This window comes from Ursus arctos, unplaced genomic scaffold, assembly GCF_023065955.2.
Source record: "Ursus arctos isolate Adak ecotype North America unplaced genomic scaffold, UrsArc2.0 scaffold_33, whole genome shotgun sequence".
NCBI lineage: Eukaryota > Metazoa > Chordata > Mammalia > Carnivora > Ursidae > Ursus > Ursus arctos.
Genome location: NW_026623019.1, coordinates 22,160,332 through 22,186,041, shown reverse-complemented (window position 1 = coordinate 22,186,041; position 25,710 = coordinate 22,160,332). Strand labels below are relative to the sequence as shown.

The window sequence follows — 25,710 nt, the reverse complement described above, 5'->3', positions numbered from 1 at the left end:
TCAGAGGTAAATGTGTGGGTTTCGGTCCAACTCTTCATGATATTGACATAGTTTAAAGAGCCCTATTCTTAGTTTGGAGGATTGCAGAGATCTGATACCCTGGATTGGGAACTCTTGATTTGACCACTCAATTTTTCAGCTCCTGGGGAAAGAAGGAATGTTTGTCGAGAATAGTATGTTTTAGAGCAGACTGATCTGTGGGGAGGCCACATGGTCAGGGTGAAGGGCCTGTGCTCTGGAATCCCACCGTGCGCTGGTTTCACCATTTAATCTCTGGGTGACCTTAGGCTAATTGTCTAATATCCCGAGCCTCCTGATTTCTCATCTGTAAATGGGGTGGTAGTGATGGCCCATGGAAATGCTCAGAGTAGCTTGTATCGAGTGGTAGGGACATTACAGAACTCTGGGGCTTAACTGGATGACACAAATGGGGTGTAAGCCTCAGCGGATGGTAAGCGTCCTCCTTTCCTGTCTAGCGTTGAGCGTGGGGGGTGCCCGGTAAGTGAGGACTCTCCGACCTCCCGATGGATACCAGGGCCTCTCCTATTGTCTTTATAAACTGCAGGTGTATAGAGCAGTGCTTCCTGACACGCCTTAAGTGGCTTCAGGGACATCACGCTTAGAGAAATCAAAAGCTGTTTGGCTCCCAACATGTTGGGGTGACCTCTACACATGGTGTGGAGCGAGCCAGCTGCCGGGATCAACGTGCACCTGCTGCAAATGCCTGTCACTAGCACCTTTCTGAGCTACCCAGGTCTTTGGGCTTTGTTTTGTGATACAGCTGGTTTTTCTTCTGGGTGATCTCAGGCCTCTGAAGTAAGATATTTATCCCTTGTTCCTCCCTACTGTAAAAGAAGAATTGCCTCTGTGTGATGGGGCTAACGCTGGCTTGGCCCACTGTTCACCTGACAGGGGCTGCCTGGCATGGGAATGGGGTGCTGAAGCGGTCTTGGACTGTGACCTTTTGAGGTCATGGATGTCCAAGTCTTTAGCCATCTGGGGCTTGCCCAGAGCAATGGAGCTCCATCACCCAGGATCCACTAGAGCCACGAGGATATCCCATTGAAGTGCATGTTCTCTCCCTAGTTCTTCTCTCTTAGTAGGACTCAAATACTACTCAAAGTATTAATTCTCTATCATTTATACCCTTGCCTGTTGTCTTTTTTTTTTAAAGATTTTATTTATTTATTCGACAGAGATAGAGACAGCCAGCGAGAGAGAGAACACAAGCAGGGGGAGTGGGAGAGGAAGAAGCAGGCTCATAGCGGAAGAGCCTGATGTGGGGCTCGATCCCAGAACGCCGGGATCACGCCCTGAACCGAAGGCAGACGCTTAACCGCTGTGCCACCCAGGCGCCCCAACCTGTTGTCTTTTTATTATGGAATTGTTTGTGTTGATCTTCAGAAGGTGTAACCTTGAGGAAATACCTATGGGAGCCAAGACTGTACTTTGGAAAAAGGCTATATTAAATTTTTCTTAGTTATTAAGTATGCATCTTACGGTTCAGCCATTTGACCTATAATCTCTGCTTTTTTTTCTCCCTAGCACTGGCTTGAACCTAACAAGTCCATCTCCAAGCAAATGAAATGTAAGTGTCAATCTGTGGTTTCACTTTTGCTATGAAATGTCCAAAGATAGGTTCTGTTTCTCGACAAAGTTTCTCCTTCCGGGGAAGAAATGGCTGGAGTTGAAGATCTGGGGGGGGGGGGGGAGCTTCTCTCTCCCATTGGGTGCTGTGTGACTTCTCTTCTTTGCTGGCCTTTACCTTCCCTGTGGTCACTCTTGCCATCACCTTACCTTCATAGTTCATATTCGAACAGGAGCATTGGAATTAGATGATTAAGTATCTGTTAAACATGACCACCAGGTGCCCGGTCCCTTTGGACTGTGGGGGTTGTTACTAAGTGGTTCCGGGTGGGAGGTGCAGTCTCGCGGGGATGAGAAAAGTAGGTGTATTTTGAAACTACACTCTTGCTGCTAACTTTACTGAAGATTGTATTATTCTTTTCTACCCTTCAAACTCCCTACAGTAGTTTCTTCCCTCTGAGTGATTATTTTCAAGCCGTCATGTTCTGAACTGCCTTTTTTTTTTTTAATTGATGAACACTCAGGGAAGTTGCCTTGGGAAACATCTTTCTAGAACATCTGGTCATCCACTTGGGGCATCATGAAGAGGGTGTTGCCTGGGTCGTGGATGGCATGGCGTTTTGTTTTGGTCATCTGTGCTAGGCTGTAGTCAGCCTGCTTTTATTTATGATTTGGAGGAGGGCTTCTGAAATGCGCTTTAGAAATTCATTGCCTGCCCTGAAATCCATTTATCCCTCCACGTCAACTTTCCCAGGGCTCTGAAATGTAGGCGATAAATCAGTTTCTCATCGGAAATCAGCTTAGCGCATATTATGTCACTTATCATTATTCAAGGGATTCTTTCCTTTTTCAAATACAAAGAAATTATTCTGGGCAGGGCTTTTAAGTGGGAGAAGGAAGAACTGAACGTGGATGGCAAACTAGCAACCTGTTCCTTTAACCCTCCTTTTTCTCCCCTCCCGTTTCCTCCCCCCTCATCCCACCTTCCCTTTGTTTCTTCCCATTCCTCTTCTTTCCATTCCCCCATCTCTCTGGAGCAAACTGTCTGATCAGTGCAGGAAAGACAGCCAGGTTGTTCTGGGGACGGCTGATGCCCATGGTTGCTGGGAGCCATGGCTGTTGCAAGGAGCTGACAGGAAGGTTGTATGAGGTGAAAACAAGAGCAGCAGTGGGCATGCGATGTCCAGAGATGTCAGCCTGTTGGGATACAGCTGGAATAGAATCAGAACAAACATCTAACAAGAAATAAGCGGACAGAGGTATCAAGAAGCTTTATGTAGAATGATATGAAGGATAATAAGAATGAATTAACATGTCTGAAAAAAAAATTGCTGGGGCACCTGGGTGGCTAAATCGATTAAGTGTCTGACTCTTGATTTCTGCTTGGATCATGATCTTGAGGTCCTGGGATTGAGCCGATGTGGGTCTCCTTACTCAGTGGAGAATCTGTTTGAGATTCTCTTTCCCTCTTCCTTTGCCCCCCCCACATACTCTCTCTAAGATAAATAAATGAAAAAAGTCTTTTAAAAAATTGCTGATGCGTAGCTTTTATCCCTTAGCTACTAAGGTTTGATATTTTTGTTTGTGTTTTAAAATGTTTAGACAATTTTCCAGTAAGCTTATTTATAGTAAACAGTTCTTTGACTTTGGTACTTAAATGTCATGCAATATTTTCCTTAGACTACACACATTTTTAAAATATAAATTTATCTCCAAAGTCAGATGTCTTTCAACACGTAATAGAAGAAACAACTTTTAATTTGTGAAGAATTTTCTGATTAACAACTTTGTCTCCATGCTAAGTAAATCTGAACAACCAACTGAAAATTTATAATATTTGGTAAAAATGTTTTAAGGATTGACATTTGACTGCTGGCCAGTGTCAATCTAATAACAAATGAAATCTGAATCAGGAAAGAAGAACTCTGTAAAATTCAATTTCTAAACCAGACCAGGTGACTCACTAATTCTAGGAACTGGTAAAGGTCTTATCTATCACCCAGTCTACTGTTGTATTTTTGAGGACATTACTAAATAAGAAATCATGTAATTTTCTCAAGATCACAAATCTAGTTTTGTTGTTTATGATGGTATCTTTTCGTATCAAGAATTTCTGTGTTCTTAAACGTATATCCTGAAAAAATTAACTTTACCATAAATTCAAAAAATTTAAAACTAGGACTTGTGTATTATTAACCCAGAGAAACTGGGTTCAACTCCTGGGACTCATCCATGAATCTATCACAAGGATCTGGTTACAAAACTCCAGGCAACTTTCTTCTTGGGTATGTGTATGCCTTTTATCCTTTGATTGTCTTTGAGTAGCCAATGAGGGCAAATTTCTTGGAGGATTGGTTTGATGGCAGACTTTCAGGTTCTTTGCCCTGACCCTAATTAAGATCTCTTTAACTATGGTTGTTCTCAGGAAAGGTGTTTTCCAGGGTTGGCTGAAGGTCAGCTGCCCTGATTAACAAGCTCTCTACAAAGACATTATTATTTCTTATTAGGATTTTTAAAGATCATTTTTATTTATTTCACTTGTTATTTAAAATTTTTCTCTTTTAAATGAGATATAATTGGCATGTAACATCGTATAAGTTTAAGATACGTAACATAATGATTTAACATATGTATGTATTGCAAAATGATTGCCATAGTAAGATTACTTGACATCCATTACCTTACATAGACATTCACAGCTCATGTATTAAATAGGTTTTAAATAATGTCCATGATTTTTCTTATTTCAGAAGAATTTAAAATGAAAACCCAAACTATTTCCTTTCTCTTCCCCCTTCTATCTCCAAGCCCACTCCAAAGAAATAGCTGTGAACAATATTTTATATATCCTTCTGGGATTTCTTAGGTATATATAAGCTCCCCCATCATATATATATGACCTTTTATAAACAGGAATGAGATCGATTTCTATGTATTATTCTTCACCTTATTTTTTAATAGCTTTAGAGATTTTTTAAATATCAGTGATTGATGATTGGCTTCATTTTATTTATATGATTTTTTAAAAGATTTTATTTACTTATTTGAGAGAGAGAATGAGCAAGAGAGAGATCATGAGGCAGGGAGGAGTAGACGGAGAGAGAGAAACCGACTCCCCACTGAGTGGGGAGCCTAACTCGGTGCTTGATCCCGGAACTCTGGGGTCACGACCTGAGCCAAAGGCAGACACCCAACCGACTAATTCACCCAGGTGCCCTGATAGACTTCATTTTAAAAATGGCTTTCTGATAATTACATGAATATATAACAGACATCAAAATATTTTCTAGTAATTTGCTATTACGCATTATGCTGCGATAAACATGCTTGTATGTACTTTCTTGCATGTTTGCAAGTACATCTGTCCTAGAAATTCCTTTTAGAAGTGAAATTGTTGGATCAAAAGTTATACATTTTATGCTTCCTTAGTGATAAATATCATTTAAAGACATTATAGTAATCTACTCACGATAATGTTATGTGAGACCCTTTCCCCCAAATCTCGTTGATAATAGGTAGAATCAAACTTATTTTTATGGTGACTTCAAATGTATTAAGGAAGAGAAATATTTAATTGAGAGAATAATTAATTGGACAGTTAATTGGGTATACATTCTATTTTATATTTGAAAAGATTTTGTTTAGAGAGTGCAGGTGAGTGGGGACAGGGACAGGGGCAGAGGCAGAGGGAGAGGGAAAGAGAGCATCTCAAGCAGACTCCATGCTGAGCACAGAGCCCTGTGTGGGGGCTTGATCTAATGACCTCGAGCTCATGACCTGAGCCAAAATCAAGAGTCAAATGTTCAGCCGACTGAGCCACCCAGGCGCCCTTGAGTATACATTTTAAAGCTGAAAAACTTCTTAAACCCAAGTCTTATTTCTCCTCTGAACTTAAATTTTATTTTTTAAATGAACATATGGTAAAATTGACTTTATTTTGGTGTATAGTTCTGTAAATTTTAACATATAGGTTTGTATAACCTCCAGTACAATCAGGGTAGAGAATAAATCCATCACCCCGAAAACCTCCCTTGTGTTCCCTTTTGTAGTCTTGTATCCCCACCCTTAAGCACCAGCAACTCCTGATTTGTTGTCAGTATAGTTTGTGTCCTTTGAGAACGTCATATAAATGGAATGATATAGAATGTAATCTTTGGAGACTGACTTTTCAAATCAGCCTTAATAACTCTGAGATTCGGCCAAGCTGCTATGTTTGTCAATACAGGGTACAGAAAATTATTAAATAATAAAAGTCGGTCTTTGAAATATCAAAGTGATGAACCTCTAGCAAGACTGATAAAAAAGAAGACGCAAGTTATCAATATCTGTTATCCATATCAGCCTCTTTCGAGGCTATCACTACAGACCCCACAGAATAAGTCTAGGTTGTAAGTTTGACAGCTTAGATGAAATGGGCTCATTTCTCAAAAACCATGAATTATCAGAACTCACCCAATATGAAATACATAACTTGACTAGTTTTATGATTATCAAAGAAAATAGGTTAAACGTCCAGATAAGAAAGTCTCCAGCCCATTTGCTGTTGCTCTGTTGCTGCCAGAACCCCCTTTGCTTTAACTAGAAGCTTCTCCTGGAGCTTTCCCCATCCATGGTGATGCCTTCCCAGTATCTGAGTTCTGTCCAGGGGATACCACAGGGAAAAACATGGAGAACCCAATGCCAGTTCAGTGGTCTTGTGACTTATTGTCCTTTCCCACTCTGCCTGCTATTATTTATTTTCCAGAGTCCTTAAATAGCTGCTGCATACATTCTGTCCAGATTTTATGGTTGCATTCAGTGGGAAAGGTGGAGTAGGGTGCGATTAGGCAATACTTCCTGGTATTGGGACCTTCAAATCAAACTTTTTATCATTCCTTGTCATCTAGGTCAAAATGCAGGTAGGCTACATGATTTGAGCAGTGTTGGGAATCTCTTCCTCATTTCCCTATTCCATCATCGTATGTCTATAGGCACAAATGTGGACTGAGATCTTTTCCTTTTCAGAGTCTTCAGATAGTAGGTTGTCTGCAAAATGTTAAATGAAGTGCATATTTTGGATATTTGATTTTCAGAGTCTTTGGTTTCCATGTAGGAATAGTGAGTGTCTTCACTCATAATCTACGGCTTTTAGCCTTGTCCCCATAACTGGGGAATGTAGCTTAGTGTGTCTACAAGTAGTGGCACACATCAAAAGAACAAAAATTTCATGTCTTACAGGACCTATGTAACCACACAAACTCTTTTAGTGTGAAGAAGTTTAAACATTACGACTCAGATGTGCCTAAATGGGACATTATTTCCCCACGACTGAATTCAGTTTTCTGTTTGCTTCTTTCCTCTGGGGGCAAAAAATTCAAACTTGCCACTTCAGGGTAACTCAAGATCTGCCAGTTTAGAATCTGATCTGCAGAAAATTACTCCGTGAATTCATTATTTAAACATAATCACTTGAAAGTGCATACTTCTGTATCGGGGTATTTTTCCCACACCAAGAGCTCTTCCTCCTCCATTCCCAGAATGGCCTCATGAGGCAGGGGATGCTTATGAACAATCATGGCAGCAAGGATGACGTCTCTCTCGTGCCTGGTCCTCTGAGTCTTCCCCTGGCCTGTCTTAGGCGATTTGGCTTTTGGTTGCTGATGTCTCTCCCCTCTGTATCCTTTCTGGTGTCACTGGTCCCACTTGTCCTTTCAGTGTGCACTGGCACGTACTGCTGAGACCTCTGGTCCTGGTCTTGCCCTGCAGGTCTACAGACTTTGCCCCCTGGTGGTTCCCACTCCAGGTACCTTTCACTTGTTGGCTCTCAGCACTTCTGTATTTACCCCTGGGACAGGCAGGCACTGCTTAGCCTCTTCTGCGCCCTGCTTCAGCCTTGGAAAAACTTATGTACCCTAAGTAAGGCTCCTTCTCTGCTTAAACAGTTTGGGGCCATTTCTTCTGTATTCTCCAAAGTCCTAACAGAACTCTTCCCCAAACTACTCCAGGATTTCTTTGTCTTGCTTGTATGCCTCACTCTGTTCAGCCAAGCTAGGGTGTTGAGGGGTGCTGGATGCCTTCTCATAGCTGCAGATAGCATTTTAAATGTGGTTTTGTCCTCTCTGGGTCTCTTCTCTCTACTTGCCTCCCTTCCCCACCCCTAGCCAACAATTAATAATGGCTTTTATCCTTGGATGCAAGATTAATGTCCTAAAACAATATTTATACACGAGCAGCAACTATTTCTCTAACGTAATGGGAAAAAGGGCTATTACCTACCATAGCAATAACAAGTTATATTTGAGAAACTTGTTTTTACAAGAAATGTGCAAAAAAATTGAAATTTTACTGTGGAGTTACTATAGATTAAAAGAGTTCAATAAACGAAGACTTCTTATGTTTCCATTTAATATTGTTAAAGTCAATTCTTTGCAAATTAATATATACATTCAAATAACTTTCAAATCAAAATGTCAGTGAGATTCTTTATGGCATTTAACAAACTGATTCTAAGGCTCATTGGCAAAAGAAAATGCTCCAGAGTGGCCGATAAATATATGGAAAAGAACAATGATAAGGTAGGGTCCTTGTTTTATTAGGTAGCAAATTAAGACATATGAGCTATAATAGTTGAGTCCTCGCGATAGACACATATAATAATTAAGATAGATACAGGAATAGGAAAAGAAACAGAGCAGAAAACACCCAATCTCAAATTGACCCTTTATTTGTGAGAATATGGGTTATGATAAAGGTTGTATTTCATATCAGAGATAGAAAGATTATTCTAAGGCATGATTTTTTGGAATGCCTTTTCACTTGGAAAAAGAAAAAAAAAAAAAGCCAAAGACCTACTTCACAGCATATATGCAGTTCATTCCAGACGAATTCAAAGCCCAATGTATTTAATACTCCATAGAAGTTTTAGGTAAAAATTTAGGACTATTTTTTATAATGATGGAATCAAACAGGGCTTCCTAAGGAAAATATAAACAGAAGTAACGAAGCAAAATGCTGACAAATTTGTGCAAAAATTAAACTTACGTACCAGAATATTTGGTTTGCTCACTGCATAGAGTAGATTTTCAGTAAATATTTGTTGAATGAATGAGTATAAAACAAATTATAAATAAGTTAAAACACAAAGTAAATAACGAAGAACATTTGCCAAATATGTAACACGTACTAAATATGCAGACTATATGAAGTGTGATGGCATAAACCCAAAACTAAACCACTCAACAAAAATGTGACAAGACCCATAGAAGGAATAAAAATAAATGGCCAGTAAACTCCTAGATCGTCAAAATCATTAGTAACAAGGAAAATGTAAATTAAATCAAGGCGGTTTTGTTACATTGAGAAAATAGTTAATACTGATAATATGCAATTGATGAGGATGAGAGTGTAACACCTCTGGTGGGGGCACTTAAACTAGTCCATCCATTTCAGAGGGAAATTTGACCAGATCATTCTAAATTAAAAATGCCTGTGTCCCTTCACATGCTAAGGACAGACCATCTGTGCTGGGTATAGTGAGTGAAGACCGGTAACAAGAGGATGGTAATTTACCCTTTGCATTCTTTTTAGTTCTTGCATTTTTGTTGAAGTGCTCAAGAAGTAGCTGGAAGGTGGGGGCGCCTGGGTGGCTCAGTCTTTAAGCCACTGCCTTCCGCTCAGGGCGTGATCCCAGGGTCCTGGGGTCGAGTCCCGCATTACACTCTCTGCTCCGCTGGGAGCCTGCTTCTTCCTCTCCCACTCCCCCTGCTTGTGTTCCCTCTCTCGCTGGCTGTCTCTCTCTCTCTCTGTCAAATAAATAAATAAATCTTTAAAAAAAAACAGCTGGAAGGTAATATAAAAGCTATATTTTAGATGACTTGATTACATTTTTGTTGTTGAATTTAAATTCTCTCTAAAGTTATCAGCCATCGCTCATTTTGGACTCCTCTTACTAGTTTTAACTTTTTCTCCATGTAGGATAACCTAATTTATATAGGAGATTCTCGAATTTTCATTTTGCACTGTGCAATGATATGCTTCATGGGTTAGTTTAGAAGGATTAATAATATTCAATATCAGAATTTATGAGATTGTGGTGAATGCAGAGAAAGTGTCTAGGATACTTAAAGTGTAAATCAGAAGTAAAAGTGTAGATGTGTTTTTAAAAAATGCCTAGGTCTCTTGCTCCAACAAGCTCATCTCTATGAATCTATTGAAAGTGAAATGCATCCAAGCACAGGTATATATTATACAAGGTAGATATTGCGGCATTTCTTATAGCACTGAGAATTGGAAGAAATAAAAAGCCTGTAATTCTGGCAAGGCTAAATAAATTCTGTGGAATACACACAGTCATTGAAAGGAACAAGACAGACCCATAGTATTGACACTGAAAGATTTTTTAGATATATATTGAGTTGGGGCGCCTGGGTGGCACAGTTGTTAAGCGTCTGCCTTTGGCTCAGGGCGTGATCCCAGCGGTCTGGGATTGAGCTCCGCATCAGGCTTCTCCGCTGGGAGCCTGCTTCTTCCTCTCCCACTCCCCCTGCTTGTGTTCCCTCTCTCGCTGGCTGTCTCTCTGTGTCAAATAAATAAAATATTAAAAAAAAAAAGATATATCTTGAGTTAAGAAAACAAGTAAAAATTCCACATGTCGGATGATCCATAGATATGAAAATAAGCAGGTTATTTTAGATGAACATGTAAAGGCAGAGGAATGTTGCAAAGATGTGTAACTAACTGGTTACCTCGGGGGAAGAGAGTAGGGTAGAGGGAGGTGAGGACACACACATTATATTATATGGTTATATTTTATTACATAGTTATATTTTACTCAGATCTTTCACAATGAGAATATTTTCCTAGATCACTTGGTAATAAAGAGAAGACAAAAGGAAAGCAAGTTTTATGTAAAAAATGAGAAAGAGAGGGAGAGGGAAAGTAGGGGAGAGGAGGGGAGAAATCAAAGTGCATTGTGCATTAAGAATGTACTATAAAAATACAAGCCGAGATGAAAGAAGACCCACTTCCAGAGAGGTTCTCTGCTTAATCCTGGCTGGTACCTGATGAGCCCAGCAGGGTAGTTAAGATCACCTTCTTGCTCTATTTGTCAGGCACTGCTCCTGCCAAGCGCCCTGAAGAGACAGGGGTGCTTGAGGACGGCTTCTGCATACAGATCAGGGTGGAGAGGACCTCCGGCGTCTGAATAAAACATGGTGCAACTCAGCCATAGAGCGCCGTTGAGTCAAGTTGCTGGCTGGTGTCTGTAGGGCTCCCTCCCTGCAGTTCCGATGGCGCTGCCTGGAAGCCTGAGCTGGCACGTCATTTCTGTCTCTGATGGTGCTATTTGTGAGACTTCGTGTTTATGTGGCATTCCTTAGCTTTCCAGCACCACTCGAGGCTAATCTAGTGAATAATCCCCTTGTTGCTGGATAATTCCATCAATGGAAAACCTATCTTCCTCTGTAGCATACGGAGAGCATACCAGGAGCCTGGCTTTTGCTCTGGTGTAAGAACAGGAGAAAAGCCACGGGTCCCACACCTATTCTTGGGGCCAGTTAGATGCCTGCCTTCCACCACTTTTGTTCTTCCAAGGACTCCTCTTGCCGAGTAATTCGTTTCCTCCAGGGATGCTGTAACAAAACTACCCACGCTGGGTGGCTTAGACAACAGAAATCTCTTCTCTCACAGTTGTGGAGCCTAAAAGTCTGAAATCAAGGTATCAGCAGGGCCATGCTCCCCCCCGAAGGCTCGAGGGGAGAATCCTTCCTTGCCTCTTCCAGCTCTTGGTAGTCGCTGGCTGTCCTTGGCATTCCTTCCTTGGCTTGTACCTGTATCATTCCAATCCTTGTCATCAACGTCACATCACCTTCTCCCTGGGTTTCTCTGTGTCTGTGTCCAAGTCTCTTTTTTCTCGTATAAAGGTATCAGTCATTGGCTTCAGGGCTCACCCTAACCCAGTATGACCTCATGTTCATCACGTCTGCAAAGACCTTATTTCCAAATACGGTTACATTCTGATGTTCTGGGGGGGCAGGAATTTCCAGGGAACACTACCCAGCCCACTGCACCAAGTGACCTCGACTCAGATCTCCCACATCTTTGAATACTTCTGTTTATTCTTTTGGTTACCGTCATGTTTTTGCTTTGTGGCTCATTTCTTCACTTTGTGAATGTGTTTTCATTCTTTCCTTTCTTTCTTTCAACTTGATCATATGCTTCTGATAGTAAAGCTTTACACATTCTACTTCTCCAGGCACCCATAGTGATAGTAACCTCACCTCTGACCTCTTGGGGTAGCTTGTCTCATCGGCCTCATTCATATACTTGTCTAGGCCTATCTCCAGTGTTTAGTTTGGAAGATTTCTACCCCTTGTCCATGACTTAAGACAGGGCTATACATATAATCAGCTCCCAATCGATGCTTGTGGACTAGAATCAAAATGCTCCTTTTAGGGAGCAGGTAAAAGAAGTTTAGCTGTCATGTTCTTTAAAAACAAATCAAAACACATACCTCACCAGAGCCCATTGCCTAGACCAAGTAACTGTAGATCCCCGACAGTTGTGGTCTAGTTTTGGCCGGTTTCTTTCTTTCCAGTTTTCTTCATTCCATTGCTTCTCTCCAGCTTTGGAAGCCAGCTTCTATTACTGTAGCAATAGCTCAGGAAGTTTGGCAAGGCATCTCTTTTTCTTCCAGGCACAACTGTTTCATCGAAAATTTCCATGTTTAAAGCTTGTATCAGAAAGTCCATGCAGTTCAGGCCTATAAATGGTTTCCATGTTGCATTCTTTTTTCTTTTTCCCCCAATATGGAAAAAAATAATGGTAACAATAGGTAATGACAAAAACCCCTTAACTTTATGGGGTGCAATTCTAAATGGCATGCACATTTGATAAGCCACAGATTTATAGTTTTTACCCCTCCCTTTTGTTATGGTTGGTGACAACACTGATGTTATTTTGATTGGGTACAGTGGTGGGTTCTTGGGCTCCAGGGAGGACCCAGCACTCTTGTTGTAAGGAGTATGATGGGATATTGGATAAAGCAGAAGGAAAAGAGCATCTCCCATATATCATGGGGGGTGTACTTCCAGGGGCTCCCTTCAGGAGCACCCATGTTTCATGATGGACCACATGATTCAAAACCCAGGTTGTGTTGGTAGTCTAAATGTCTGAGTGGTAACCCCGATGGACCAAGAGATTCCATGCTTGGTGTATGGGCACTGGAAGTGATTCAAACATGGGTCAAGTGGGTAGTTTTATTCATGTTTCCCTTTGGTTGGAAACTCTTTATAATGTCTCATTTTGGGATATAATTTTATAGTATAAAGTCTTAGGATGCAGTTACATAAGCAATTGAATTTGGCTGTTATAATTATCATTATTACTAGTTGAGTCACACCTACCAACATGGCTCCTGACGGTGTAGTTAGTTACATAACATCTGCAGCAAGCAGGCACCTGGGTCTCCTGCCCTCAGTTTCGTGTACGTTTGCTGACTTTCTTTTCCTTCCTTTTCCTTTTTTCCCTTTCCCTAAAATTCACAGGTCATTGTACCCTACGTTTAGGGAGCAAAGCGGGAAACCAAAAAATTCATTTGACGTGCTTTATCGAGATAGTTGCTTTATTGTGGTGGTCTAGAACCGATCCCACAGTATCTCTGAGGTCTGCTTTTACAGGGCTAGGTCAGGTCGAAGGGCTCTCCATCATCCCCATCAGTTTCTCTTTTGCCCTGTAGAGTAGGAATGACTCCTGTGGGTTGAGTACTTAGGTCTCAGGCAGTCTGCTGGATGCTTTATGTCATTAACTCATTTCATCCTCATCATGGGCTATCAGGGGTCAGTGAACTATGGCCCCTGGGCCAAAAGCAGCCTGCCATCTGTTTTTGTATGGCTGTAGGCTAGAAGTAGGTGTCCTAGTTTTCAATGGATAGGAGGAAGAAAAAAAGCTAAAGACAAGGCTTCGTGAGGTGTGCAGATGATACGAAATGAGATTTCAGTGTCCTTTTGGAACCCGGCCGTGCCCGTTGGCCTAGGTCTTGTCTGTGGTTGCTTTGGTACTGCCCCAGCTAAGTGTAGTAGCGGAGACAGAGACCCAGAGGCCTGCAAAGTCTGCAATATTTGCTCTCTGGCCCCTTACAGAGATAGTTCGCTGATCTCTACTCTAGGCGATTGGTTCCATTAGTATCCCCATTTCACAGAGGAGGAAACGGAAGCTGAGAGTTTTCAGCTTGGCCATAGCAATTTGTCCAGTGTTGAACTTGAGATTAGACATGTCAGACCTCAGAGTCCTTATTAGAGCTTCTCCTGAACAGCACAGGCAGCCAGAGGATTCTGAGAACAAGCGTTTGGGAGGCAGTGACTGGGCGATCCAGGATCCCCTACGAAGTTCTCAGGGCATGCATGTGTGTGGGCAAGCCTATGTGTATGATTCCAACCCAAGAGAACTGTAACAGGAGGAAGATGAATTAAATACAATGAAAAAAAAAAACCCTCTCTGCTTTGGAAGTAGAGGCAACACAGTGCCTGTAGCGTCTTGGAGGCTGCTGGTTGTCCTTTCAGTAGAAGAGTGACGGAGGGATTATCACTCCTGATGACGATGATAGTAACAGTTGTCGCGGAACGATCAGAACCGTTTCCAACGAGAAGAGAGCAGTCCTTAAGAGAGCAGTTCTCCGGCTGGCTCGTTAAAACCTATCCCGAGAGTTACAGTTCATTGAATGAGTGAGTAATGTGCTGCCCTTTTGGAACTCAAGTGTCATTTTGCGCATGTGCAGAGGGTTTGCGCTCCGGAGCGGTTTCGCCCTGGAAAAAGCAGCACTGATGAAAAACGTCGGTGTCACGATGCATCTTGCATGCACAGCGGAGTGGGTTGTGCCCCTCGGTTCTCACTGAAGCCCCCACCCTCCCTGAAAGACATGGGAGGGACACTGTTCACTGGGTTAGGAATAAAGAAAGTTATCACTTGTACTAAAAAGGCCAGGAGCCCTGATGACTGCTTGGGGCCCTTTGGAAAACAAGCCTCCTATTTGCAGGGTGCTAGAGGCCTTGCTGGCAACAACAAACCCTTTGCCATGTTTCTCCAGAGTCTTAAAATCTGACCATGGATCATCCCCTCCAACGCCCCCCCCCCCATGGACTCCTAGAGGAGGGAGACACAGCAGAGCCGTAGTCCGTAGTCTGGGTATAGGCATTGCCCTTGCATCTGCTGGAGCCACTCTAACCTTCAACTGCAGTTTAAAGGAATTTAGGGAGGGGTCCCCGAGTGGCTCAGTGGGTTAAACCTCTGTCTTGGTTAAGGCTCAGGTCATGATCTCTGGTTATGGAATCAGGCCCCACGCCCTGCATTGGGCTCTGTGCTCACAGCTTCAGATATTCTCTCTGCTCCTCCAAGCCCCGCTCACAAGCATGCTTTCTCTCATTGTCAAATAAACAAAATCTTTTTTTTTTTTTCGAGATTTTATTTATTTGTTTGACAGAGTGCAATCAGGGGGGAGCAGCAGGGAGAGGGAGAAGGAGAGGCAAGCTCCCCTCTGAACAGGGAGCTAGATGACAGAGGGGCTCGATCCCAGGACCCTGGGATCATGACCTGAGCCAAAGGCAAACACTTAACCAACCGAATCAGCCAGTGCCCTAAAATCTTTTAAAAAAATAAATAAAGGAGTTCGGGGGAATTTTTCATAGCTGTCAGCCTGAGTATATATGACAAAGATCATGTGTTTACATGTATATTCCTGAAGTTACAGTTTTTGTTTCCATGTAACTCTATACAAGGACTAGAGGAAGACTCCTGCCTTTTATGAAAGGCTGCTAAGTGATGTTTCTCTCTCAAACCCTCCCTCCCCCCCCAAAAAAACCCTGTTTTTTGGGGTTTTTTTTTTGTTTTTTTTTTTGTTTTTTTACAAAGATTTGAGGATGGTCATTGGTTAAAAAATAGAAAGTCGTCGTCTTTGTTTTCACCCAGGACCCTGCTCAGCAAATCATTGCATGTCCCCAACCCCATTTCTGGGCAAGATCTCAAAGTGGAGATGGGAAAATCTGTCTCTGCTTTGTCAATGGCTGTTCCTCCCCCCGTGTTCTCAGTGCTAACCAACTACTGAAATGATAATACCCCAGGATCTGCTGATGCGAAAAGGGGCCACTGAGCTGCCCTGCGGAGACGCTTGGCCTCCCCAGCCCTCGTGTGGCAGGTAATGGACGTCTGCAAGAGAGGGGCCCTGCTGTTCTCAGCACAGTGACATGCTCTAGGCATTTTTAAAGTGGGTTTTTGCCTTTTTTGCCCTCCTCTGCTCCTCACTGGTATTCCTGCTCTTAGCACTTACATGGCTGAGTACATGTTTTTCAGCCGAGTTCAATTCAGTCTTCTCCATCTCCTTCTCTTGTTCCAGCAGGAGTAGGATAAACATCCCAACAAAACAAAAACTCGGACTTAGGCCATGGGCCCTGTGCACTTGCCGAGAGCCCGAGCGAACACCTGTGGAAGGTAGATGCGGCCCCTGGCGCTGGCCCCGCTTCCAGAGCAGGAAACAGAGAATTTAGGTGGCTTATTTGAGGTCATTGTTGGAAGTCCCCCTCCAAATCTGGGGACTCATCCCCTGTGGATTTGGGGTGGCCACCACCCCACGTGCCCCTGTCATTGATGCCGAAGCCTTAGCACTACAGAAGAAATGGGCTACAGTGTCTTCCCACATGGGGTGACCGTGCTGCCCGGTCTAGTAAAGACACACAGTGGCTGTTCCCGATGACACTGTGGCGGAGGGTCCCAGTGCAGGGCGTGGGCTCCACGCCTGGCACTTCCTATTCCACAGGTAGGTCCTTCATCAGATGTTTCTAGCTACTGATTATGCACCAAATGGTTGGCACAGATACAAGTAAAATCCTTCATCCCTTTTTCCCGGTAGCTTAAGAATGAGACGACCTGAAGTTGGAATGGCAGAGACCCCTAGTCTCTTGGGGAAGAGGATGGGCTCATCCCCACAAGGGGATTTGCCACATGTCCCAGCCAGCTGCTAGGCTGACCCTGGGAAGTCTCCCTTTGTATATAAATCCAAGTTCGCTTGCCCAATGCACGGCAAAGCCAGTCACTAAGACCTCAAATATGCAGCAAGGAAAGGGTTGATTCAAGAGTCAGCCAAGCAAGGAGACAGGAGGGCAAGCTGCGAATCTGCCTCCCCAAAGCTGGAGACTCGGGGGTACTTAAAGGCAAAGGAAAAAGGATCTGAGCAGGGGAGAGGAGCTACCTGACTTCAGAATCAGATAATAAGTAGGGGAGGGTCGTACTTGTTTTCTGCACCTGTGTGGCTCTTGTGCCTACCTTGTCCATGGCATCCTTAGTAGGATCCAAGGGTTGAGTTTTAGGCAGTTCGGTGTCAAAAGTTCATCCATTGGACTCACGCACATGCCCCAAGAGATGGCCAGTGGTCCTCACCAGTTCTGGCCAGTTTCTCAGTGAAGCTTTGAGTCTCTGCAAAGCAACTAAATCAACGTTTTGTTATCATGGTGTCTAGGAATGTCATCTGTGGAACCATGGCTGCAGGCTGTGTTCCAAGAACAAGCAGATTTGGGTAAAAAGTTACAGTTGCACTTATGAGTCCCGTTAACCCTTTGGTTACCTGTTTCACTTGTTCAGCAGTTAACCCCTTGGTATGGGTGCGTGCCAGTGCTCCAAAGGTGGGCTTTTGACCCCAAACCAGTGTCAACACGTTTGGGGGTGACTTTTTCCCTATCCTCTTGTTTAGTGACTTTAAATTTTAAATTATATTTTCCCCTCATTTGGTTTTCTAGAAGGTAGTAAAGAAAATTGCACCTTACATGCATGAATTTGGTTATAATGGGGAGGAGAAAGGGAAGAGAGGTGGGGGTGTGTTTTTTTTCCCACCCCTTAAATCTTTTCTGCTTTATTCTTGACTGTAGCATTTATGATCTTCTCATGTCCTGTATATTTCATTTATTAATATTGATTTTATACCTGTTTATTCCACTAAAATATGTCTTCCATGAAGACATAATTTTTTTTAATTTTTATTTTTTCCCCATAGTTTTATTTTTTATTTATTTTTTCTAAAGATTTTATTTATTTACTTGACAGAGATAGAGACAGCCAGCGAGAGAGGGAACACAAGCAGGGGGAGTGGGAGAGGAAGAAGCAGGCTCCTAGTGGAGGAGCCTGATGTGGGGCTCGATCCCAGAATGCCAGGATCACGCCCTGAGCCGAAGGCAGACGCTTAACCGCTGTGCCACCCAGGTGCCCCCCATGAAGACATAATTTTTATCTCTTTATAGCTACTGTTATTTGTACATCTAAACTTATAGCTAATACCTCCTAGGTACTCAATAAGTATTTGTTGATTGAATTAATTAATACTCCCTTTAGAAATAGCAATTCTCATCAACTCCAGAGTCTGAATTTGTTCCAGATGTTGAAGGGCAGAAACTGAAGATACAGGACCAGAGGTTTTCAAAATCTAAATTATAGGAATTGCCATAATCATCCAGACTGTGGACCTTCTAGACAAGTGTTTTGATGGGATGAATGTGATGGCAGGGCATGGCCTTTCTCTATGACATCTGCCTCAAAGCTTGGGGTTAATCATTCATTCAGCTAGACCGAGTCCATCTTTTATCAATAATTAGCTCTGGGGATAAAACATTGAATGAGAAATACGGCTCCATACTCTCATAATTCTTGTCATCCATAACTAGATCAACATTTTTGGGGGAAATTATTTATCTTTTCAGACTGTTCCAACCCCGTCAAGAAGCATTCCTTAACTTTACTCTTTGCTTTGTAATCTAATTTTGCATCCAGAACCTCAAGAGAGTTTCTCAAGGAGGAGCCTACTGCCAACACTGGCCTCTTCAGGCTTGGGCAATGAGGCTGAGCTTCTTGTCAGCACGGGTCCCTGGTGCTGCACGTGGTTCACTATGTCAAAATCACGTGCCCCTTTGAACTTATAGGGGAACTCTTCTTTTATTGGTGACACAGGGTCAATGATGCTGGGTCAATATGAGAGAAAGACACAGCAGGGGTATATATGATGGTGAAAGAAAATGGATAGAAAATTTCAGACTTGCAGTGTCTCTAAGTTTTTCTCTGCTGCCTGCTCTCCTCTCTTCTCTGATAATGGGTCTAGTGGTGAGTGTACCCCTAGTACCTTGTATTAATTCCTCCCATGATCACATCCTAGAAAAATGGAAAGAGATGTCAGACGTGACTTTCTGTGTAACTTAGCAACAGCATATATGAAAAGGATTAAGAGCATCGGTCTATTATAAACTCAGAGTGAATCAACATTGGGATGAGGCTCTTGAGGGGGGGCAATAATTACGTCCAAACTGAGGCTGGTGTTGGTCCTCTCACCTGAGTGGCAACCCTTGGGGCCCTGGGCTTGAGGAAACAGAGACCAGAATACACCCAGGATGAGGGCACTCAAAACTGTTTCATACGAGGAGCATTTGACAGGGTGGAGGATGTTTATTATAGAGAAGACTCAGAAGGATGGTAAGTGCTGCTTAAGAGTTCCTTCAAGTGATGGAAGGGCTTTGCATGTGGGAGAAGCATGAGACCATTCTGGAGCCTTGGGGCTTAGAACAAGGTTGTGTGGGTAGAAGGTGAGTAAGGGGTGTTCAAAGATGGCCGCCCGCAGAGTTGTCTGACTCACTGCCTGATTCCTTAGGCAGAATGGGAGTCCCGATGTGTAGCCAAGGAGCTCAGACACCTATTGAAGCCAGCCCAGGGCACAGTATGCAGATAGGCTGACCAGGAGGAAGAGAAGATGCCAGCTCTAGTTTGGGACCATCTTCTATGATCCTTCTTTCTCCAATTTGCCTTCAGTGGGCTTTTATTTTTCAGCTCCCTTTTTATTTTTCAAAGCATTTAACAGTTTAATCAAGCACGTAGTTCCCACCAGTACACAAAATGATCTTAACCTGTCGAGGCCATTGTTTGGGGAACGATTATTACGTTAGGAAAAGCAAACTTCACCAAGAACAGGACATCGACTTTCCAATGCTCTTTTCAAAGAGCTTCTGATTTTCGACGTCAGAAAGAAGAACAACATGTAATTACCGCATCCCTTGCATATGGGATGTAAGACAGGCTGCGCCAGGTCATGGACAAGAACTGCAGTCTGCAGAAGGATAAGGCCAGTCCCTTCTTGTGCCACCAAAGAGCGGCACACAAGGTAACTATGAAACACAAAAGCATCATAATTGTTGCAAGCAGTCTTGTTCTTCAAACATTTTCTTCAGTTGCTTCCTGGGTCCCGTTAAAAAGCCCGTCCTGGCTAATGCAGTGAGATTTCCAAGCATATAAAATACTGCAAAAAACTTCATGCCACCTGGAAGCCCCAGCAGTCGGGTCCCAGGGATAGAGAAGAAAATACACGGGAAGCAGATGACGAACCACGTCCACCTGGTGTTGAAACTGAGGGAGGAGGCAGCCAGGACCTGCGTTGTCCCCCCTGCTCCTCGGCATCCTGGCTGCTCAGGACCCTCCGCAGCTTCTCCATGGTCCTGCTCCCCGCGCACCGGTGGCCCTGCTCACGGCATCCCTGCACTCTCCCTTATTTTTCTTTTTTCTTTTTTTTTTTTATAATGATTTTTTATTATATTATGTTAGTCACCATACAGTACATCCCTGGTTTCCAATGTAAAGTTCGATGATTCATTAGTTGCGTATAACACCCAGTGCACCATGCAATATGTGCCCTCCTTACTACCCATCACCGGCCTATCCCATTCCCCCACCCCCCTCCCCTCTGAGGCCCTCAGTTTGTTTCTCATAGTCCATAATCTCTCCTGCTTCATTCCCCCTTCTGATTACCCCCCCTTTCTTTATCCCTTTCTTCCCCTACCGATCTTCCTAGTTCTTATGTTCCATAGATGAGAGAAATCATATGATAATTGTCTTTCTCTGCTTGACTTATTTCACTTAGCATTATATCCTCCAGTGCCATCCATGTTGCAGCAAATGTTGAGAATTCGTTCTTTCTGATAGCTGAGTAATATTCCATTGTATGTATGGACCACAACTTCTTAATCCAGTCATCTGTTGAAGGGCATCTCGGCTCCTTCCACGATTTAGCTATTGTGGACATTGCTGCTATGAACATTGGGGTGCATATGGCCCTTCTCTTCACTACGTCTGTATCTTTGGGGTAAACACCTAGTAGTGCAATGGCTGGGTCATAGCGTAGCTCAATTTTTAACTTTTTAAGGGACCTCCACACTGTTTTCCAGAGTGGCTGTACCAACTTGCATTCCCACCAACAATGTAGGAGGAATCCCCTTTCTCCACATCCTCTCCAGCAATTGTTGTTTCTTGCCTTGTCTATTTTTGCCATTCTAGCTTCTCCCTTATTTTTCAGCTCCCTTTTAAACATTTGCCCATACCCATTGACCCCAAAAGTCAAATTTTGGAAGTTTGTGTTATAGAAATAAAAATATGAATATTTAATGACCGGTGCACAAGGCTCTATATAAATAAAATTGTATTGCAGAAATGTGGGAACGATTGGAATGATAAAATAGTGGACTACATTCTGGTATGTCCATAATATGAATTAGGATGCAGTTAGTGTAGACAATGAGTTAGATCTCTGACTATTGTCCCAGAGGGATGAGCAGAATATAGAGTTAAGTGAGAAAAGCAAGAGAAACATATGTAGTGTGATCTCATTTGGGGAGAATGAATTATAAAAAAAAAATCCCTCACATATGTAATCATATTGGCATATATTTGTGTGAGTTTGGCAAAAAGGGTGGAAGAATATAGATGAAGTTGTTGACAGTGGTGGGAGAGTTTGGGGTAAGGTGGGTGGGGACCCGAGGGACAGGAATAGAGACAAAGTGAAGGAAAGTGAAAGGGGATGGTTTATCCATTCATCTGTCTGTCTACCCATCTGTCCCTCTGTCCATCCGTTATCTGTCCATCCACCTATCCATCCGTCTATCCACCCACTATCTTTCCATCTGTCTACTATTATCTGTCAATCATCTTCATTGGTTCTGCTTAAACACATATTCATTTTGAAGACTAATAAAAGAAAGAAGAAATAAAAATTCCTTTTTCATGTTATTTCCATTTTTTGCCCTGTTGTCTTCTCTTATAAAAACTGTCTCAATCTCTCTCCTAAGGACAATCCAGAGGTTTTGCAATAAAAAAAAAAAAATTAGGTTTAATCCTTTAAACATGGTGACCTAAACAAACTAAAAGAAATCTGGGGAATGTGTAAAGAGTAAATATTTTGAGTCAAAACTGAAATTCTAGATATCATGAAAGATGAATGACTTGAGAATCATTGGTATTTTTTCTTTGTTCTTTGCTGTATAGATGGTGTTTATTTTTTCCTAGTGCGCCAGAAGAGTGTTTCCCTAAATCTAGAGACCATGGGGTCGGGTTAGGAGCATCCAACTCAGTTAAAAAAAATTTGCTAGTTCCTGGTGGGGAAGTAGGGCATTGAATGGAAAGAGTTCTGACATCTGTGTGTGTGGGCGTGTGTGTATAATTGGTTTTTCTCTGCTGAGATGGCCAGAAAGATGCTTGTGTTTTCCTGTGATTTGGATGCTTTCTTTCAAATTATTTTTAAGAACTGTTTTCCATATTAAATTATACTCATTATGCATTCATATTTAATGCTGATAGTTCTTTCTACATAAAGAATTTGTCTACGTACAGAATAGCCCCAGGCGCTATAGAGATGGCTGGGGCGTTAACCCCTCCTTATTATGAAGGAGGATCTGGGCAAGAATAGGATGATGTTTCATATTTGCATTTGGATGTAGACTCGGAATTGATCCCAAGTAGCTGTACTGATACAAAGGCAAAACATGAGCGAGTATGTAAGATCCATAGAAATAATAATGCTAACCATCGTATTTCTTTAAGGTGTTCATTTCACATGCTAATTGAAATTGGAATGCATCTTTCTACACTTGTGTGTATTTATTAGATTAATATTGTAAGTCAACACTGTTTTTATAATTAAGGGTATCAAAAATGCTGTAGAATCCACTTAGCTGGTCCTTGAGGTCCAGATATTTAATGCACATAGAACATTCTAGAATCATGAACCTCAATCAGAACTTCAATCTGCATAGTGCTATCTTGATCCATACAAATCAGGAAGTTATAAAAGTGTTTGTTTTCATAGTGACTGCCTCATAGATAATGCTGGAATAATACTAAAAATATACAAAGTAGGATCTGTGCATGGCTGACTCCATTTTTAAAATCGCAATTTTAGTTCAAAGGCACCATCGTTCTGGGAAAACTAGTCATGTGCAGTGACATTTTTCCACCTCACTGTCTGAAAAATATCTCAGTGGGCCCAGACCTGAGTGGACAATTTATCTGTCACTAGGGCGTGGGAAGAATCGGAAGGAAAAAAAAGTTTTTTGAAGCGATGACCTGGCGAGAATGTGATGTGGAAAGTTGTGCTAACTGACTAGGTTGCCCGTGTCCCGCATTTGCTTTGGGCGTCCTGTCAAGCATTTTCTTTGAGTTTAATTGTCACTGTGGCTTTGTTTTCGTGGGCATAAGATCTGCTTCTTCCAGAAGAACCACTTTCTCCCCTGCCCCGCCCCCCAGGCTAGGCTGTAACTTCACGGCTGACTTTCCTGTGTGTGTTGGATGGAGTCCATGGTCTTTTGCTGCTTTTCTCATGCCTTTTCTTTATGATGTTTCAGCTCATCCACCATACACCATGTGCTTTAGAGTGAAATTCTACCCACATGAACCCTTGAAGATTAAAGAAGAGCTCACAAGGTATTTTTCGTTTGTTTGTTTAACCTGCACCTTTAACCAGCCAGGGCCTCCGAGTCCTACCAGGCTAGATGTACCTGCCGTCTAGAGCAGAGCGTCTCAACGAAGCAGACACTGGGTTTGGCATTTCGGCTTGGAATGTTTCTCTTGCACTTAATTGTCTTGGGATTTTTCAAACAGTTGTCATTGGGAGTGTAATTAACTGCACAAAAAAAGCGGTGGTTATAAGGAGGGAGGTATTCTCTGAAAACATCTGACAGTGGGGCGCTAAAAATAAAGAGAAGATGACGGTCTTTAGCATACGGGCAAATTCATAGCTAGTGCAGCTCCTGGACAATCCTTTGGATCTGAGCTGTTCTGGAAGGGAAAAGATCGCTGGATAGTACGAACTGTTTGTCACCCTGCATTCCTCTTGTTGAATGGTCGACCGTGGGGCTGTTTTCCCTCCACTTGTAGACTCTTCTCAGGCTGACTTGGAATTTTCCAATTCTCTGGTCTCTTCCCTTCTGATCTTCCTGGGCTGGGGCTGTATTCAGTCCTCCTCCTGGGGTTTTGCTTTTGAGAACAGCCCCAGCCAATGCAGCTGAGTAGGGTCCCAGGAAGGTGATAGTGCTTAGTTCTTGACGAGACTCTGAGTAGGTGACAGAAATCACTGTGTACGATCATCTCTCGAAATAATCAGCAGAGGTCTGAATGCAACAGACAGGCAAGGTGATGCTTTGGGTTGTTGAATATTTTGCTTTCTCCTTATTCTCGAGTATCCAGTAAAGCTTGACCACCATGACACCGACGTGACCTTGTAAGGGAGCAGATGGTGCCATTCTCTGTGATTAATTTGCACACAGCCGGTAGTGAGGGTTGTGCTTGGGGATGGGGGCAGGTGGAAACGAGGGACACATGAATAATGGACATTGTAAGTGGTGGTGGCCATTTTTCAATCTGACCTGCTTCTTAAAAATATTAAGGTAGAATTCACGTAATATAAACTAATTTCACCATTTCCGAGTGTACAATTTAATTGTGTCATTAAATACATTCACATTGTTGGGTAGCCATCACCGGTATCTCATTCCAAGCATTTTCTCATCACCAAAAAGGACCCCCGTACCCATTAGCAGTCACTACTCAGTCTCCTCTCCCCTGGCCCCTGGCAACCACTCATCTACTCATTTATTTTGCCTATTCTGGACGTTTTGTATAAGTGGAATCATGTGATATGTGGCAGGGCCTGCATGAACTACCAAAAAAAAAAAAAAAAAGTTTGTCCTGCCCTCTGGGTGCCGATAATGTAATTAGAAAGATTAAATCAAATACTAATGCTGGGCATTATTTAGTCAGATGTCAAAATGGCCCCCTTTTGTCATTTGTTTTCTTTATAATCTTGTCTGGAGGATAAAAATTGAATATGTGTCATGATACAAGTTAAGGATGGATCTTCTGTTGTTGAGAAAAGTCCCATTTGAAAGGAGAAGAATACCATGTGTTAGTTAATAACTCCAGTCCAATTCTTCTCAATTGATTTTCTAGCATTTCCCTGCATTTAGCGGAGTATCTGAGGTATGAATAGAGGAAGGTTGTGAACATTTTTATGTCTTCAAAGGAAATTAAGACAATGTTCTGTCCTTGCATGGGTAGAAATGGGCTTTTCTTAGTACTATCCTTAGAATTCAGAATGAATCTAGAGACTTTGGTAAGTTGTTATTTTGTTGTAAGATTAATCTATAGTTTAAGAAGAATTTGCTACACGAGAACGTAAGATCACATTCATGACAGTGCTTAGGGGTAAAGAAACATTGGGGAAAAGGCAGGGGGGAAGAGTAAAACACCAATACTCATAAAAAAGGGATATTTGAGATCCCTTTTTATCCTTCCTTGATCTCTCCATTTACACAGCCCTCTTACAATCCTTCAGATTTCTGGGGCTTTTGTAAATGCTGGATACAACTGAATGTAATCAAAGTAGTATTTTGGGTTTAATTTTTTTTTTTAAATAACTGTCTTTAAGTTCATGCTAGATAGAGAAGCAGTATTGTTAATGGTGGCACAGGAATGTATGCCCGAGATCCTCTTGTGCTTTTGTTGCTTAATCTTTTCATCCAGGAGCGATGCTAAAAGGAGATGCATTATTATTTTTTGGCGGCTATTATATTAAAACATGAGTATCCGAACCAAAGCTATTTCTAAGGCTCAGTGGATTATGTTGAATGCACAGTAATCTATGATTATCTCTAGAGATCACTGATCCAGGGACCCAAGCTCGGATGTTGTGAAAGCAGATTTTCTTTTTCTCTGGAAGCTTCTGTCAAACTTAATTTCAGAGTAATGAGATGAGAATCCAAACCTCTTGTTCATCGGTATATAGCTATTTGAAACTATTTTTCACTA

At 42.3% G+C, this 25,710-nt stretch overlaps 1 protein-coding gene and 1 pseudogene across 3 annotated transcripts in view; one reads left to right on the top strand and one right to left on the bottom strand.

Annotated features, from left to right (window-relative positions):
- Window positions 1-25,710, top strand: part of FRMD3 (FERM domain containing 3) — a 295,847-nt gene that overhangs the window by 162,967 nt on the left and 107,170 nt on the right. For all 3 annotated transcript variants that reach the window (XM_044391132.3, XM_026518786.4, XM_057305659.1), the window contains exons 3-4: window positions 1,546-1,588; window positions 23,250-23,328. In XM_044391132.3, coding sequence (XP_044247067.2) covers window positions 1,546-1,588; window positions 23,250-23,328 — 122 coding nt within the window. The remainder of the gene's footprint in view (window positions 1-1,545; window positions 1,589-23,249; window positions 23,329-25,710) is intronic.
- Window positions 13,726-20,071, bottom strand: LOC113269817 (vesicle transport protein SFT2A-like; annotated as a pseudogene).